This window comes from Crocodylus porosus, unplaced genomic scaffold (assembly GCF_001723895.1).
Source record: "Crocodylus porosus isolate Cpor-Errol unplaced genomic scaffold, CroPor_comp1, whole genome shotgun sequence".
Classification (NCBI taxonomy): Eukaryota; Metazoa; Chordata; order Crocodylia; family Crocodylidae; genus Crocodylus; species Crocodylus porosus.
Genome location: NW_017728943.1, coordinates 85,312,379 through 85,327,525, shown reverse-complemented (window position 1 = coordinate 85,327,525; position 15,147 = coordinate 85,312,379). Strand labels below are relative to the sequence as shown.

The following is a 15,147-nucleotide window of genomic DNA, read 5'->3' as shown; positions in this document are numbered from 1 at the left end:
AGCCTCCACAAGAGAAGGCTGAGGGGGGATCTAGTGGCCTGTTACAAACTAGTCAGAGGGGACCAGCAGGCATTGGGGGAGTCCCTGTTCCCCCAAGCACTACCAGGAGTTACTAGGAATAACGCTTACAAGCTGGCAGAGGGTAGATTCAGGCTAGATGTCAGGAGGCGCTACTTCACAGTCAGGGTGGCTAGGATCTGGAACCAATTTCCAAGTGAAGTGCTGCTGGCTCCTACCCTGAGGGTCTTTAAGAGTAGGTTAGATGAACACCTTGCTGGGGTCGTTTGACCCCAGTACTCTTTCCTGCCATGGCAGGGAGTCAGATTCGATGATCTGCTCAGGTCCCTTTTGACCCTACAAACTATGAAACTATGAAACATGTTTCAAAATGGTACAGAATTTAGAAGTCAAAATATTATTGTGTCAAACTTCATCCTTTTTTTAACAACAAATAGCCACAAATCCTTTCTGTTCACTGTAATAACATTAGCTTCTCATTCATCTAGTATAAAAGACTGCTTCATATAGGTATATTATATTTAAATAGCACAGAATATATTTTTATAGATATTATGCTGCATTATACCTTTAATGTCAGTATCATTTTGCTGTATTTTTCTGATAAGCTACAAAGTCCAACTGGAAGGAATCTTCCTTTAATGAAGTGATAGTTTCTAGGAAGAAGTAGATTTATGTTTTTTAAATATTTTCCTCATTATAAACTAGATAAAGAGTAGTTTAAATAAATGGGGCATGCCTACCTTTCACAGTAATTCTATACATTAAAGATATAAAAATGAATATACTACTTAAATTCCATTGCCTATTTCAGAAAGTCAGAGTTTATATCATCAGTTGAATAACCATGTTTCATGAGATTGATAAAAGTATTTATTTATTCATCTGGAATGCTAAGTCTAAGGTGAATTTAAAACCAGTTCTTCTTCCTTAGAAGAATGAACTAGCAGAGTCTTGCTCAGATTATTTTTTGGGTTACTCATCTTAATTTTTAAAATGAAATGAATGCCTTAATTCTAGGCAGACAACATTCTTTGGATAAATAGGGAAATATTTTTTTTTTACCGCATATAAGCTACTAAAGGTATATGAACAATGAATTAACATTTTACAGAGGATGCAGGTATTCATACAACCTTTAATATTTGACATCAAATCTTTAGAATTTGTCAGCAGGGCCTTTCTAACTCGAGGGGGAAAATAGGGATATCATGGATGATTTTTTAAAGGGCACAGTTTTATCACATCTTTGTTATATTTTTTTCTCAGTGTTTTTCAAAAAGGATTATTGTCACAGTAAATCTATGGTGATGATCTTTTCCCACAGTTACCTGACATATAAGGGGAGAAAGATCATGAATGACTCTCTTGATAACCTGAATAGAAATCCCTACCTATTAAATGACCACATTTGGATAATGTTAGTCACTCAGGTCTTAGCTATGCAGGCCTCTGGAAGATGAGTATGGATGTTCAGGACTTTGGTAGGCTTTTTAAGATGTCATTAATATACAATTTTTGACTTAAGCATAAAATATTTGAAATGTCACCAAATGGCTATTTAATTTCTATTTAAATCTAGTACTTGGAGTGTTCTTTAAGTCCACTTTTAGAAATGTACTAGTAGTATCAAGTAATAACTGCTAACACTGTAGTAATATTTGAATGTTTTATTTTGAAAAAAATTCATGAGAATTCTAGACCTGTCATTAATCACCTGCTGTAGTTTTTCTATTGTCATCTTGTGAAGCTTTGCTCCATTATTTTCCTTATTTTCCTTTTAGACAATGATTAAACGGTTCTAGTCACTTGGGTGAATTACAAAAAGTGATATTTAATTTCTTGATAGAAGACCATCTAAAGAGAGTGCTCATTTGTATGAGGCTCAGATTTCATATTAATTGATAAGAGGGAGCTCATAAAGCCAGGAGTGAATGAAGTAAAGGAAACGGATGCTTGTAATATAGTTATATATTATTTTGTATTGTATTATCTATTATGTCCTTACACAATGTTTTTCTTCAGTTCTGAAATGTGAATTTTTCTGTCACACTGTCTGAATAGTTGAGAAAGTCAAAACTCACATAGAAAATCCTGAATGACACCATATTATAAAGTCAAGATTCTTGGGGAAAGTAGTCCCATTATTTAAATTAACCTACAAAAAGTCTTTTTTATTGCAAATGTTAGTTTTACTACTTCTCTACTTAGCAAAAATAAAGGAAGCAATTTTTGCTATATGTATCATTATCCTTTATTATCCTATAGTTAGGTGTTCTATAGCTGAGTCTATTCTAAGTATAGGAAATTCTACAAGTGCTGTTTATAAAACCATATGCCAGGGTGGTGGTAAATATCAATTTGTTATATCACACCAATTGGATCCATATCGTTATTCAGATTCATTTGGTGTGCTGCTACCTTTATGATGGGGTTATTAGCTAGGTACGTGATGATTTTTATTTCTTTACAATTTATCTTTTATACATTTGAAGTTGGAACCCTGCTGATAAGTTACTGTTAAAAACTGGCAAAACTGTAAGCAATTAAAAAGCATCCTGAATGAATGAGTGGACAATGATGATTTTTTTTCTCCCAAATTTTAAGGTTTTTTTCCCTATATTCCTCTTTCCCTTCCTACCTCTTTTACTTTTTCTGGTAGCAATTTTTTTAATGGAAGGAAGAAGAAAGGGAAAGAAAAACCCAAAAGGAAAAAAAATATCAATTTTTAGGAGGGAAAATGTCTTTCCGAAATTTTTTTAATGAAAAATGTAATCAGCTTCAGTTAATAGGCAGTCACCTTCAGAAATCTACAAAAGGGATGGCCAGAACTGCATGAAAAGATTTCAGAATGTAGTCAGATTTGACTGTTCATCCAAATTGCTTTTAGATCTGTGTCTGTCGCTTTTTGCCCCTTAAATTCTCAGGGAACTCTTGCTTCCTAGTCAGTTTTCTAGTACTTCTAAGAAAAGAATTATATTAACTTAGTTAACTGGCAGAAAGGTGACCTAGAGCTTTTTTTTCCCCCCTCAAAGTATTTCACTGTTCACAAATGAGTTGGGGAGGCTACAGTCCATCTTGTCTCTGGCTCATAAGAGAAAGTATTGCATTCCATTTTGGAACAAGGAAAGTTCTTATCCTTAGCAGCATTTCAAGCATGTACATAACTTGATATTCACATTTACCTAATTTATTGTTGACTCTCCCACATTGTCTTTAGGGTTCCCATTTTCAGTTGTTCTTCTGTGGCCTCTTTCTATCTTCCACAGTCTTCACGAAGGTTCTAGTATCCTTGATAGTGATTCTTTACTGGGCAGATGCATGCACCTTGCTGATATTCAGGCCAGCTTAATGAGTCTTCTAGCAGGGTCTTGGGACCAGATTCTAGACTACTAAATCAGTTAAGGGAGAATCTCCCTGGCATCTCTTCAGCAGCTTTTGCACATAACCCTGCTTCTTAATACAAGTCTAGCCAAGGTTGCCTTTCACTGGACACATGTCATTAACTTCAGTATTACCTTTTTATCTGTACCAGTCCAGTCCATTCTGTGCCAGTGGTTTCCAAAGCCAGCTTCATGTGTTCTTTCTGATTTTCTTTTCCTTCCTACCAGATGGCAGGCCATGATACTTATACAACAGAGGTTGCTTTACATCCCTTCACACACCCATCTCCTTTTATTCAGGGACTCTGTGTTTGGATGAAACTATCCAACTCATTTGTTAGAGAACATACCATTCTTTCTTCCTCTTTACTCTGTGTTTTTGATTTCATAAGAAAAAACCCATTTGCATAGCTCTTGTCACTCGAGAGTGCTTGGTTCTCAATGTCTATGCCCTTTTTAATGTAAAATAGTGACTATGGCATATGTGTATAAAGGTAAGAAAGCAGATAAATTCAATTCCTCCTGTTGCTGTCATGCCAGTAACTTGTACATTGCCCCTTTCCTATACCTTAAGAACAATTTATGTACTAGGAAAAAAGCAGCCCATAGGTGGACTGGGTTAACCTCCAGGCCCTTGCCCAGGGGATTACAATTTAAACTGCTAAGTTTCTTCATAGAAAAGCATTTGGGAGTTGAGTGCCTTCGCAATAGACTAGTTTGCAACAACCAGTTCTACCAAACTTCCTCAATTTTGTTCTCAAAGTAATAAGCCAGGGAAGAATAGGCTTCTGCAGCACTAGAGTGCAAAATGGGGATATCACTTCCACTTATTCCTCTTCTCCTAAGAGCACTTAAAAAATCCATCAAGATAAAACAGTGGTAAGTTTGCTGCCTCTTTTGGTTGTCTCTTTATCCCAGGGTTTCCAACCATTGTGTTCGTGGCAGTGAGACAGCTGTCTATCACCCCAAGATTTTCTAAGGTTTCTTTTCACTCTTAACACACCCTTTTTTCATTGCTAACATTATGGAACGTGCTTAGATAACTTTCTCAGCAGGCCTATCTGGGGAGATTGAAGATTGTTTAAAAGTCTGTTTTAAAACTTTCCACATTAACACTCCTATATAGCAAATTCATTTCATGCCAATAGCAGTAGGTTTGCATATTTTTTTCCTTTTGCTTAAAAAGAAATATGGAATTTCAGAAATTAAGGATCAGCATGCTCCAGCTATAACTAACTACTTGTTCTGCAGTCTGTGGACCCACTCGATGCAGAACCATTAATTCCTTTTCCCATATTTTAAATGTTTTTTATATTTTTTTTATTATGGCAAATCACCTTACTTTAACTAGTTACTCCTTAGTGAAATCTCTTCCTTGTTCTTCAGGTGTTTATGGGCCTACTCTTTGAACAATTGATGAGGAAGAGGATGCCACTCATAACAGTTTAATATTCTGTTGGAACGCACAGGTATGTTCCAACAGTATATTAAACCGTTATGAGTGGCACATGTATGTTATACTGGATGGGCCAAAACATGCATAGAATAGATTAGACATCTCTCTCTATGAAGCTGCTTACTCTGAAGTGTATACTAATAGCAGCGACTTTAGGCCAGGAAACTAGGCTCCCTAGCTTTCTTTTTCTCTTGTTTTGCAGTTTTCTCTGGATGGGGTTAAAGCTATACTGTCCTCCAGAGTCTAGTCCTAAAGTGAATATAGAATTTCAGATCAATGAGCAATATATTTCTATCCCTATCCTAATCCAGTCATCTCTCTAGACAAACAGCCAGTTCTTTAGAAATAAAGTGTTTTGAATTTTTTTTTTGCTTTTTTTTCTTGACATTGAGAAAATGTTATTTTCTGTTTTTATTGCTACCCCAAGGCTCTCTTTGCTAGATGGATTCAGGCGCATACTTGTCTAACCTATGTTATGGCCGAACAAGACTTGTCCCGTGATTGTCAGAACTAATTCCTCTGGAAATATCTCTACTTCCTGGAGCGTAAAGGCTAAGAAATCTATTGTAAAATATGTAAAACTGCCCACACACTTTACTTAAAAACTATGAGCTGGACCTTCTTCCTGCTAAGAGTGTCTCCTTTGGCTAAAGATTGCTACTTGTTAAAGTAGCAAGTTATGATAAGCCTACCCAAAGGGGAGCTGCTTGTTACATCTGCAACTTGTCCTTGCTGTCTTTCCATAGGATGGGAGAAGAGGAACAAGGGAAAATTAGTCCCTGGTAATTCTCTTTGTCAAAGTCCTCTCCTTTCCCAGTCTGCCCTCCTGAGTGTTATCTTGGCATTTCTATTCTTTATATATTTTCTATCTTCATTTTCTGTATTTAATTGAAAGAGGGGAGGGACTGACTTGGACCATTTATAGGGAGCTCGCTATCATACATCCTTTGCTCTCTTGCTTCTAGGTAGGGGGAGCCATAATGCCAATTGTCCCTACTGTCTTTCTGTAGTGTCAGAGGAAAGGACTACAACAAAGAGAATTACTGGTGAGTAATTTCCCCTTACCTGTATTTACAAATAAAAAATTGAGACAGTGAGAAGCTAACTGACCTTCTAAAGTTAGTGCAGTCAGTCAGTGGTGAATAAAATCAAGGTCTTTCATCTTCCAGTTCTTTGCTCATTACCATAGCCCATGGCTCTTTTATTCTGTGCTCAATATTTGTCCATACCATGTGTAAAACTAAACAATAGTCTTACAATTTATACTGTATCATTAAATAAATCATAATAAAATATGCTAATGGATGCATACAGCATTTGATCATTCAGCTTTATTTCTGCATATTTAACTGTCTGTAGATTTAACTTCTTAAATGTAATATTTATGTAGCTTTCTGCAAGAATTTCTTTGCCTTTCAATAATGGATATAGATTTTTGTGGCATTTTATGCTCTATGGTAGTACATGATATTTTTTAAAATCATTGGAGATGGCTCACCTTCACTGCACTGTTCTTGTTAGTTGTATTTGAGAGACGTGTTCTCCAGTGGAGACCTTAACAAAAATCACTAAAGCAGGAGAAGGGATGAAAGGGATAACTTTTAAATACCTATCTGCTAGGACTAGTTTTTCTAATCTTTTATTGCATCCTGATGTTGGGTGTGGTATCTCTCAGGGATAATGAGAGATGAGGGGTAGTAGGAAAGCCACCTTCCTTTTCCTTGTGGAAGCTTACTGACCAAAAGAATCTGAGAATCTCTTTGGGCCTAATGATTCTGTCTAGATAGGTTGATTTGGGGTGCTCATGATAATGCCTCTTTTGAAGCATATAGTAAACATAGCTAGATATTTAATACTCATTTACTTTAATAAAAATAAAATAAATAATAAAATATGGTTCCTATTTTTTTTTTTAAATTCATATTTATTCCCAGGGTGGTAAGTGAATTCCTAGATTTTTCAAAGAACTTAAATCTATACACTAAGGAAAAATCGTGTACCTGTTCCATGAATCTGTTTAGCTGTAATAAGCACTGAGCTTTCCTTGTGCATTTTGTCTTGTATTGTATTGTGGCTGCTTATTCCTTTACTATGTCATCTCTTAAGACCAGGAACTACTAAATGTAAATTTCTGTCCAGCTTAATATATGTTGATAGTGCTGTAGAAACATCAATAATAATGTCTCTAGACTTCATGAGTTTCAAACAGAGACCTCCCCTTCCTCTGGTCATTGGTTGGTTTGTTTGGCTGGTTCATTTTTAAGAGCACGAAAATTGGGAGGAACGCATACAACTTCCTTTTATCTGAGCTGTACTTTCTAGTTCTAGAGACTGATCTGAAAAACTTTCGTATTGTGAAAAAGCCTTTGCTAATGTTAGTGATCATATTCTACCCTCTTCAAATTCCTGAAAAACTGTTAACATGGCTTTGGGTAATATACATTCTCTGCGCCTTAAAACTATGTCATAGGAAGTGGTGAGGCTGCACCCACCATTTTGTTTCTGTGGTTTTTCATGGACTCAAGTTAGATAGAATAGGATTGCATTTAGACAGCAAAGTACCATTTAGGTGTCTGTTAGGTGGAATAGGATCTGGCCATTAAAGTCCAGTTCTCTGTTGCCTTGCAACGTATATAATCACCAATGGAAAATGGATGTCAAGCACTACCAATTCAAAATGGTAGTTTTATACTTATTTTGCTTGGGTGTAAATGACTGCCCAAGATGTCAAAGCAATAGAATATTTTATTATTTTTCTTTCTGTCTCCCTATATAGCCCAATTCAGATAGAGGTGCGCTGATGCATTGGTCTGATATTGGATCAGCACTGCTATAAAGTAAATTGACTGTATTGGAAATTGTTTTTTTTTTGCCTGATGTAGCCAATAATGTGGCTGATAAATGCCCAGTGCTTCCATGCAGCCACAGTGCTGCACAATAGGCAGTGAGGAGCACAGCCCAGCAGCTTGGAGAGCTGCCTCCATCTGGTAAGTCTGTGGTAGAAGAGAGAAGGGGTGTTGGGGGGGTGCAGATTGAGGGATGGAGTGGGGCTGGTGAAGGCACTGCACATCCCGGCCGTGGCAGAGCATGGCTTGTTCAGGGGGTGTGGGAAGGGTAAGGCAGCTCCTGCCACTGCACACACCCCAGGAGGGCATGAGACCCTGTGCACCCAGATCTGTGCATAGGATGAGGGAAGGCTGCTGCTGTGGCCTGGGGTTGGAATGGACTCTTCCTGGTGGGGTGGGCCAGGTTGCACTCAGGGTGGGTGGCGGTGGCGCTATAGGGTGTGTGTGGTGGGTGCTGTGGCAAATTTTGGGGTGGCTGCAGCCCCCACATAGCACCCCCTCCCGGTGCTGCCATTGCCTCCCCTGAGTGCAGCCCAGCCCAGCCCCTCATCTCGCCACCACCAGAAAGAGCCTTGTTGCAGCCATGGTCCCAGCCCACAGTGGCAGTCTGCCCTGTCCTGTGCACAGAGCTGGGGACACATGCCCCCTATGCCCTCCCAGAGTGCATGCAGAAGTGGGAGCTGTTTCCCCCCCGCCCTGCACCCCCTGGATGAGCTGCAGCTCTGTCCCATGCCCCGCCCCGCTCCAGCTGGGCAGCGCCTGCCCCAGCCAAACTCCCTCCCTCATCACAGTGGCCTTGATCTGCTTCCCTGCCCTGCCCCACCCCTTCTACCACAAGAGGCTTACCAGCCAGACACTACTCTTCAAGTTGCCAGGTTGCATATTGGAAATCTGATCAGTATCAGCTGATATGCCTCCTTAAAAATTGGCTATGAGCCCCAAAAATCTGTGTTGGTGGACCCCTAAATTCAGACCAATTTGGGGATAAAGAAGTGAGACAGTATTTTAGCTGTGGACGCTGCTGTCAGTTTTTACTAATTTAGGCAGTTCTCAAACAACTTTGTGGAGAAGTCTCCCACAAACTAGAGATCTTTTTGTGCATGCTGCTTTCTGAACCCGTCCCTAAGTGTTTATTGCTCCAAAAATGTTGTTGGTATGGCAGATTGGAATATTTCCATCTGTCCCACTATGTTTGCATGACCACTTAGCACTTAATCTTACAGCAGAAGAGTTCAGAGAGTTATTTACCAAACAGTTAATTTTTTTTTTAACTTGTGTTCACTGTGTTAGTAAAAAGTAATTCTATAATATTCATACAACAAGAACTCTTTTGGCCCAGTCTGCTATTTCACCTTGCCTGTGTTTTCCCCTCATATGTGGCTTAATTTATTTATGGGGTTTTCCTTTCCTTTTTTTGGTTTCAGATGCGAGTGTCTCTCTGGTTTATGTGGTTTCCCCATGTGTGAGGCAGGCTCCATTCCCCAAATAGTCTCACGTGGAGATGGAACACCTGGCAAGTGCTGTGATGTCTTTGAATGTGTCAATGGTATGTGAAGTTTCTATTGTACATGGAAAGGATGATTTTATATATCAGTAGGAGATGTAGGTATTTAATTGTTTTTAGTGCACTATCAAGATTTTAGGAAATTTTAATGTTTTTTGTCAGGAAATGGTCAAGATAAATCAAGCAGCAAGCTATTATATATGGACAACTTAGCTTTAGAAAAAAGGTTAGTTTTTTAAACCTCTCAACATTGTAACTCAAATGTGGGGAAACATTTTCCTCTAAAACTACAAATAAAGTTTAATCTCTCATTTACTAGTATCAAATAATCTGTATTATTCAGTACTATAGTTTTATGGTACTTGCAGTCCAAGGTCTTATAAGATGATTCTAAAAAAAGTTTACACTTTCAGTAATTCAAATTAGCTTTAATGAACATTGCTAAAGCAATTACTGTTATGGGTTTAAAACCTTTTGGAATATACGAATCAAGGTCAATATAGAATTGTTGTCATGAGTCTTTTAAAATTGCAAGTGTTTTGAAAAAAAATACTGTTTGAATCCTTAAACATATATGTCTATTTCAGGACTACTGTAAGGGCCTTGTTACACTAGCACTTTTTAGTGCTAGTTTGAGTTTAGAGCAGTCACACCTTAAGGCTAGAAACCTTTTCTGCATGTCCCCTCACCTTCACACCTCTGACTTGCCACTCTAGGAGTGGCAAGCAGGGGCTGGACTAGGAGCTATAGCTGTAAGTTGCAAATAGATAACTGGTGAGCCAGGGCAGGCTTCTATCCCTCCTGTAAGTGGGGGGGTGTTGCAAAGCGGGGTTGAGGAGGCAGGAACATGAAGCCAGGAGGCAGAAAGTTAATGGAATGCAGGTGGGCAATGCAGTGGCAAGAAAATGGGGGTGGGAGAAGTGAAGTAAAATGAAGGCAGTCAGCCCCTGAAGGAAGTCAGCCACCCTAGAGCCATCCATGCCCTGCAACTTGTCTAGCTGGCATGTGCTCTGTAGATTGTCACAACCCCTGGGTAGGAGGGTGAGTTGGGTTGGTGCTGTAATTGCCCTGTAGGCAGTAGAATACAGGGGTAGAAAATCTGTCTACACAGAACAGGAGGGGAGGGGACATTACATCCTGGCATACTAAAGGACTGTAACTTGGGTGGCTCATCTGTGGGAAGTGACCACACATTAATGGAACAGATGGTAGGTAAAACAGATCAGAGATGAGTCTGTCCTGGAGTGGCGAAACTTTAAGCTGTCTAAAGTATGCTTAAAACTAATTTTAAGTGATAATGTGTGGATAATCCAAGAACTAAGAGTTCCAGGAGCCACTTAAAATTAATGTGCAACAAGGCCCTAAGAAGGTGGGTTAAGAAGAAGATAGGACACTTCTCAGTTGGTGTAGGGCTTTGGAACAGTAGGGTTTTTCAGGGAGAAACAAGACTAGGTGCCTCTCAAATGTGCTTTGGGGTCATGTGATGACATAGTGGTGCCTCTTAAAGTACTTTGTGGGAGGCACTGCAGGTTTGGCACATTTTGGGGCCAGCCCTTACTTTGTTTTTTTTTTACCATGTGTGCATACCATAGAAAATGCTTTTATAGTTTCATGTTACGTTACAAAACACATAATTAAAACTGCAAATATAATACTTGGTGCCCAGTTTGGTTTTTATAATAATAGGGGGTATGTATGATGAGCTTCTCTCAAGTTAAAAAGAGTTTATATCAGAAAGAGACTGATGGTGCTTAAATTCTCTAAGTATTTCTTCAGATTATTGGGGATAAGGTTCTATATTCTGTAGAGTTAATTTTAATGTACCCAGGTTGTTTGTTGCCTCATAATCTGTTGCACCAAACTAGTATTTATCTATCTTCCAGTTCCAAATTCCTGTCATTCTCTTAAAACAACAGTGTTACAGTTGACATATTTTAATACTTGATTTAATCATACAGCGTATCCTCTCAACACAGTAATTCAGTATTCGCTTTAACACTTAGATAACGAAGAAATAATAAGCATGTTTCAGATCTGAAGCTTTTGTTGGTGTAACTTAGACTCCTTTATCCAAAATCAGACTTCCTAACAGTTTGATTCCATTAGCCCAGGGGTGCCAAACAAGAGTGTTTTCTGGCCTGCAGGGCTGTTAGAGTGGCTGGGAATTTGGGGACTGGCCAAGCAATGGGTTCACTAACCCCTTACGGCTCCCTGATGTTGCTTATACCAGCGTTTCTCAACCCGTGGATCGTGCCCCAAAAGTGGGTCACAAGAATATATGAAAGAGTCACAAACAAACTTTAAAAATGGATTCTCCTTTAAAGGAGAAAAACGTAGGAAACTGGGTTTTCCCTTGCAGACTGGCAGAGTTCTGGGCTGCTTGGGGCTGCTCATGTTCCGGCTTCACCCCCCTGTCCCACACACCCACCCCCAGCCCTACCTACTGGGTAGTTGGGGCCTGGGTGTGGGGAGCAGCTGATCAGAATGGCAGGGCCAGCAGCTGGTCGCAATGGCAGGGTTAGGAGGCTGTTTTCTACTTAAACTCTTTACTGGGTCAGGACTGGCCATCAATGTTTACAAATGGCTCCCGATTAAAAAAAAAAAAAAAAAAAAATTGAGAATGACTGACTTACACCACAGCAGTTTCATTGCCACCACCAGATCCATCCCCCAAGAAGCCCTGTGGTCCAGATCTGGAGTTTGACACTGCCTCAGCCTATCTATAAATAATTTTCAAAATGCAGGGGCATAGATAGATATAACAATTGATATCAGAGTATACCAGTACAAAATTATATGATGCAACTGTTATATCTGCATTAATCTGTAGCAATTCAAATATAGCAAAACTGCTACATTCAGGTTCAAAGTTTGGATGATTTAACTCATTTGTATTGCTACAAGATTATACAGATTGCAGCATAGCACCTGATGCATGCTCCTGAGCATCAACTCCTTTTTCTCTAGCTCCTTTTCCCTGTTTAAAGTGGTTGAATGTTTTTTCCATACCCTTAGCTGATGCAACATGCATGCCATGGAGCTGAAAAATCAGTATTCTTATATTAGATTTGCTAAATTGGCAGATGTTTCAGCTTCAATAACTGACTGCTTTTGCTTTATTCTAATATGTACCCACTTCTATTTGACTTAACATGTGAAGCAAGATTTTCCTGTGAACTTAAAATTGTTCTAGTGCTACTTCACTTTTCATCATTTCCTTTCTGTTTACCTTAACACATTCAAAAGATTTGGCCCTTTGTAGTGATAAGATTTCTTCTCATCTCTCAGGCAAACCAATCGCAGTCTTACTGGGTAGGTTATTGAACTTTGATTTTTAACATACTAGGTTGCAGAAGATATAATTGATATCATTTACCTTCTCATTAGTCTTGAAACTGGATATGCATCACCATTTACTGCTATATTTTGAAAATGAATAATACCCTTACTTAGGTCAGTCAGTTTTCTCATTGTTGAATTTATTTGACCACTCACGTACTGTTTAATACTAATCACTTCTGATTTAGCATGACCACTGAACCTTTATATAAAAAAAAAAAATTTTAAGTTGGAAAATTCTATTTACTGTGGGCTTTTATCCAAGATGAATCCCTCACAAACTTATGCCTGGAGAAAATGGCTGTAAGGCATTGGAAGTAGAGCTCAGTGATCTGGAGAACTGTTTTGATAAGAAGAAAAAAATAACTTTGGCTTCTTAGCTGACATCTGGCCCATAACCATCAGGTAAAGGGAAAAGAGAGTGATTCGTCCATGGCCGGAGGCAATCAAACTGGAGATACGTAGGTAAATAAGAAAGAAAGAGAGAAGAGAATGCCAGAAAGGAGATGAGGAAAAAGTCCATGGCAGGAAGGGAGGAACATACAACATTACAAGTAATTATTTTCAAATAACTTGATTCCATTTATTGATGAGACTATCAGTTTAGTCAATAGCTACCCATGCAGATATAATAAACTTAGGTTTTTTTAAGGCATCGGACTTAGTATTGTTTGACATTTTGATTTAAAACTAACAATAAAAAATTTGTATATATGAAATAAGAGCTGTCTAACTGAGAGGTCTCAGTGTGTATTTATCAATAGGAAATCACTAAAAGAGAATGCTTCTAATGTGGTTCAGCAGTGACTGCTGCTTGATGAGGAACTGATAATATTTTTATCAGTGATCTGGAACTAAACAAAATCATTCTTGATTTTAAAAAATTGCAGGTGACACAAAGATTGGTAGGAGGTAATGATGAAGGATGATCAACCTGTGTTACTTGGCTACTCAGGACCATTCAAAAAAATTTTAATACAACCAACTGCAAGATAATACATCTCAGGTCATAGCTACACAATAGGGGAATATAAACTCGAGAACAGTGACTGAAAATAAATTATTAGATAAGTAATTCACCATGAAGTTCCAGTGTAATATAGCTAAAAAACTCAAAAAAGCCTAATTTGATATATACAAGAAGAGGTTTTCTTCCTCATTTGAATGTGCTGGAGGGAACCCTTCATCTTGGATTTTAGTATGAGGAGATGAGGAGGCAGGCGGCAGCTGCTGTGGCTCCGGCTCTGGCCCTGACCTGGGATCAGGGCTGGAGCTGTTAGTGCTTCCTGCCCCCCACCTCTGCTCCCCTACAGCCTCTACCCTCCTCCTCATCGCCTCTGGCCTCCTTCAGCCTCAGTCCCCCACCCCACTTCCTCCTACCTCCCACCACAACCCCGTGCTGCTTTACCTTGCTCGGGCAGGCTCCAGTCCCACTTCAGCTGGGGTATAGAGCCCAACCCCATAGCAGCAGCAGCAACAAGCTGCTTGAACCCCCCACACACACACACATAAATTGCCTGCCCCCCATCACTCCTCCACTGCCTCTCTCATTGCCTGCTTCCCCCATCACCTCCCTCCTGCTGCTGCTTTACCCTCTGCAGCAGCAGTGGAAATTAATATAAGGCGGTGCTCCAATAATTACATTATATACATGGGAAACTATAACAAATTTATAAATTTTCCACGTATAGAACCCAATTATTGGGGCAATCATCTTACGTATAGGGTTGTCATGGATTTGGATAAATATGCTAAACAAAGGAATAGTCAGTAGAAGTATAAAAGTTATTTTTTCTGACTACAATGTTCATGAAACTGATACTTGAAAATTATATGCAACTTGAAAAGTTGTTGAAAAATTGGAGAAGATGCAGAAAAGAGCCACAAAAATCATTTAAGGGCTTAGCAATAATGACTTGTGCTGAAATACTTACAATTCAGACTTTATTTTTTTTAAAAGAAGAGTGTGAGGTAAATTAGACCAAAACATAAGAAATAAGGCACAACTTTTTAGCAGCAAGAATAATAAACCATGGAAACAAAATTACCATTTCTTGGGTAGCTTATACTTTCATAGTTTCTAGGGTCGGAAGTGACCTGAGTAAATCATCTAGTCCAACCCCTTGCCATGGCAGGAAAGAGTACTGGGGTCAAATGACCCCAGCAAGGTGTTCATCTAACCTTCCCTTAAAGACCCTCAAGGTAGGAGCCAGCACTACTTCTCTTGGAAGTTGATTCCAGACCCTAGCCGCCCTGACCATGAAGTAGTGCCTCCTGATGTCTAGCCTAAATCTACCCTCTGCCAGCTTGTGACTGTTATTCCTGGTCACTCCTGGTAGTGCTCAGGGGAACAGGGACTTCCCCAGTGCCTCCTGATCCCCCCTGACTAGTTTGGAACAGGCCACTAGACCCCCATCAGCCGCCTCTTTTGGAGGCTGAACAGGCTCAGGTCCCGTAGCTTCTCCTCGTAGGGCCTGCCCTGCTGCCCCCTAATCATACAAGTGGCCCGCCTCTGGACTCTCTCCATGTTGTCCACATTCCTCTTGAAGTGCAGCGCCCAGAACTGGATGCAGTACTCCAACTGCGGCCTGACCGTTGCTG

The 15,147-nt window shown here is 39.4% G+C and overlaps 1 protein-coding gene across 1 annotated transcript in view; it reads left to right on the top strand.

The window, feature by feature from the left end:
• CRIM1 (cysteine rich transmembrane BMP regulator 1) overlaps positions 1 to 15,147 on the top strand; it is a gene marked incomplete at its 5' end in the record, with an annotated part of 383,203 nt that overhangs the window by 189,822 nt on the left and 178,234 nt on the right. Inside the window, one exon of the mRNA XM_019548604.1 lies at positions 9,128 to 9,249. Within this exon, the coding sequence (XP_019404149.1) occupies positions 9,128 to 9,249 (122 nt within the window). The remainder of the gene's footprint in view (positions 1 to 9,127; positions 9,250 to 15,147) is intronic.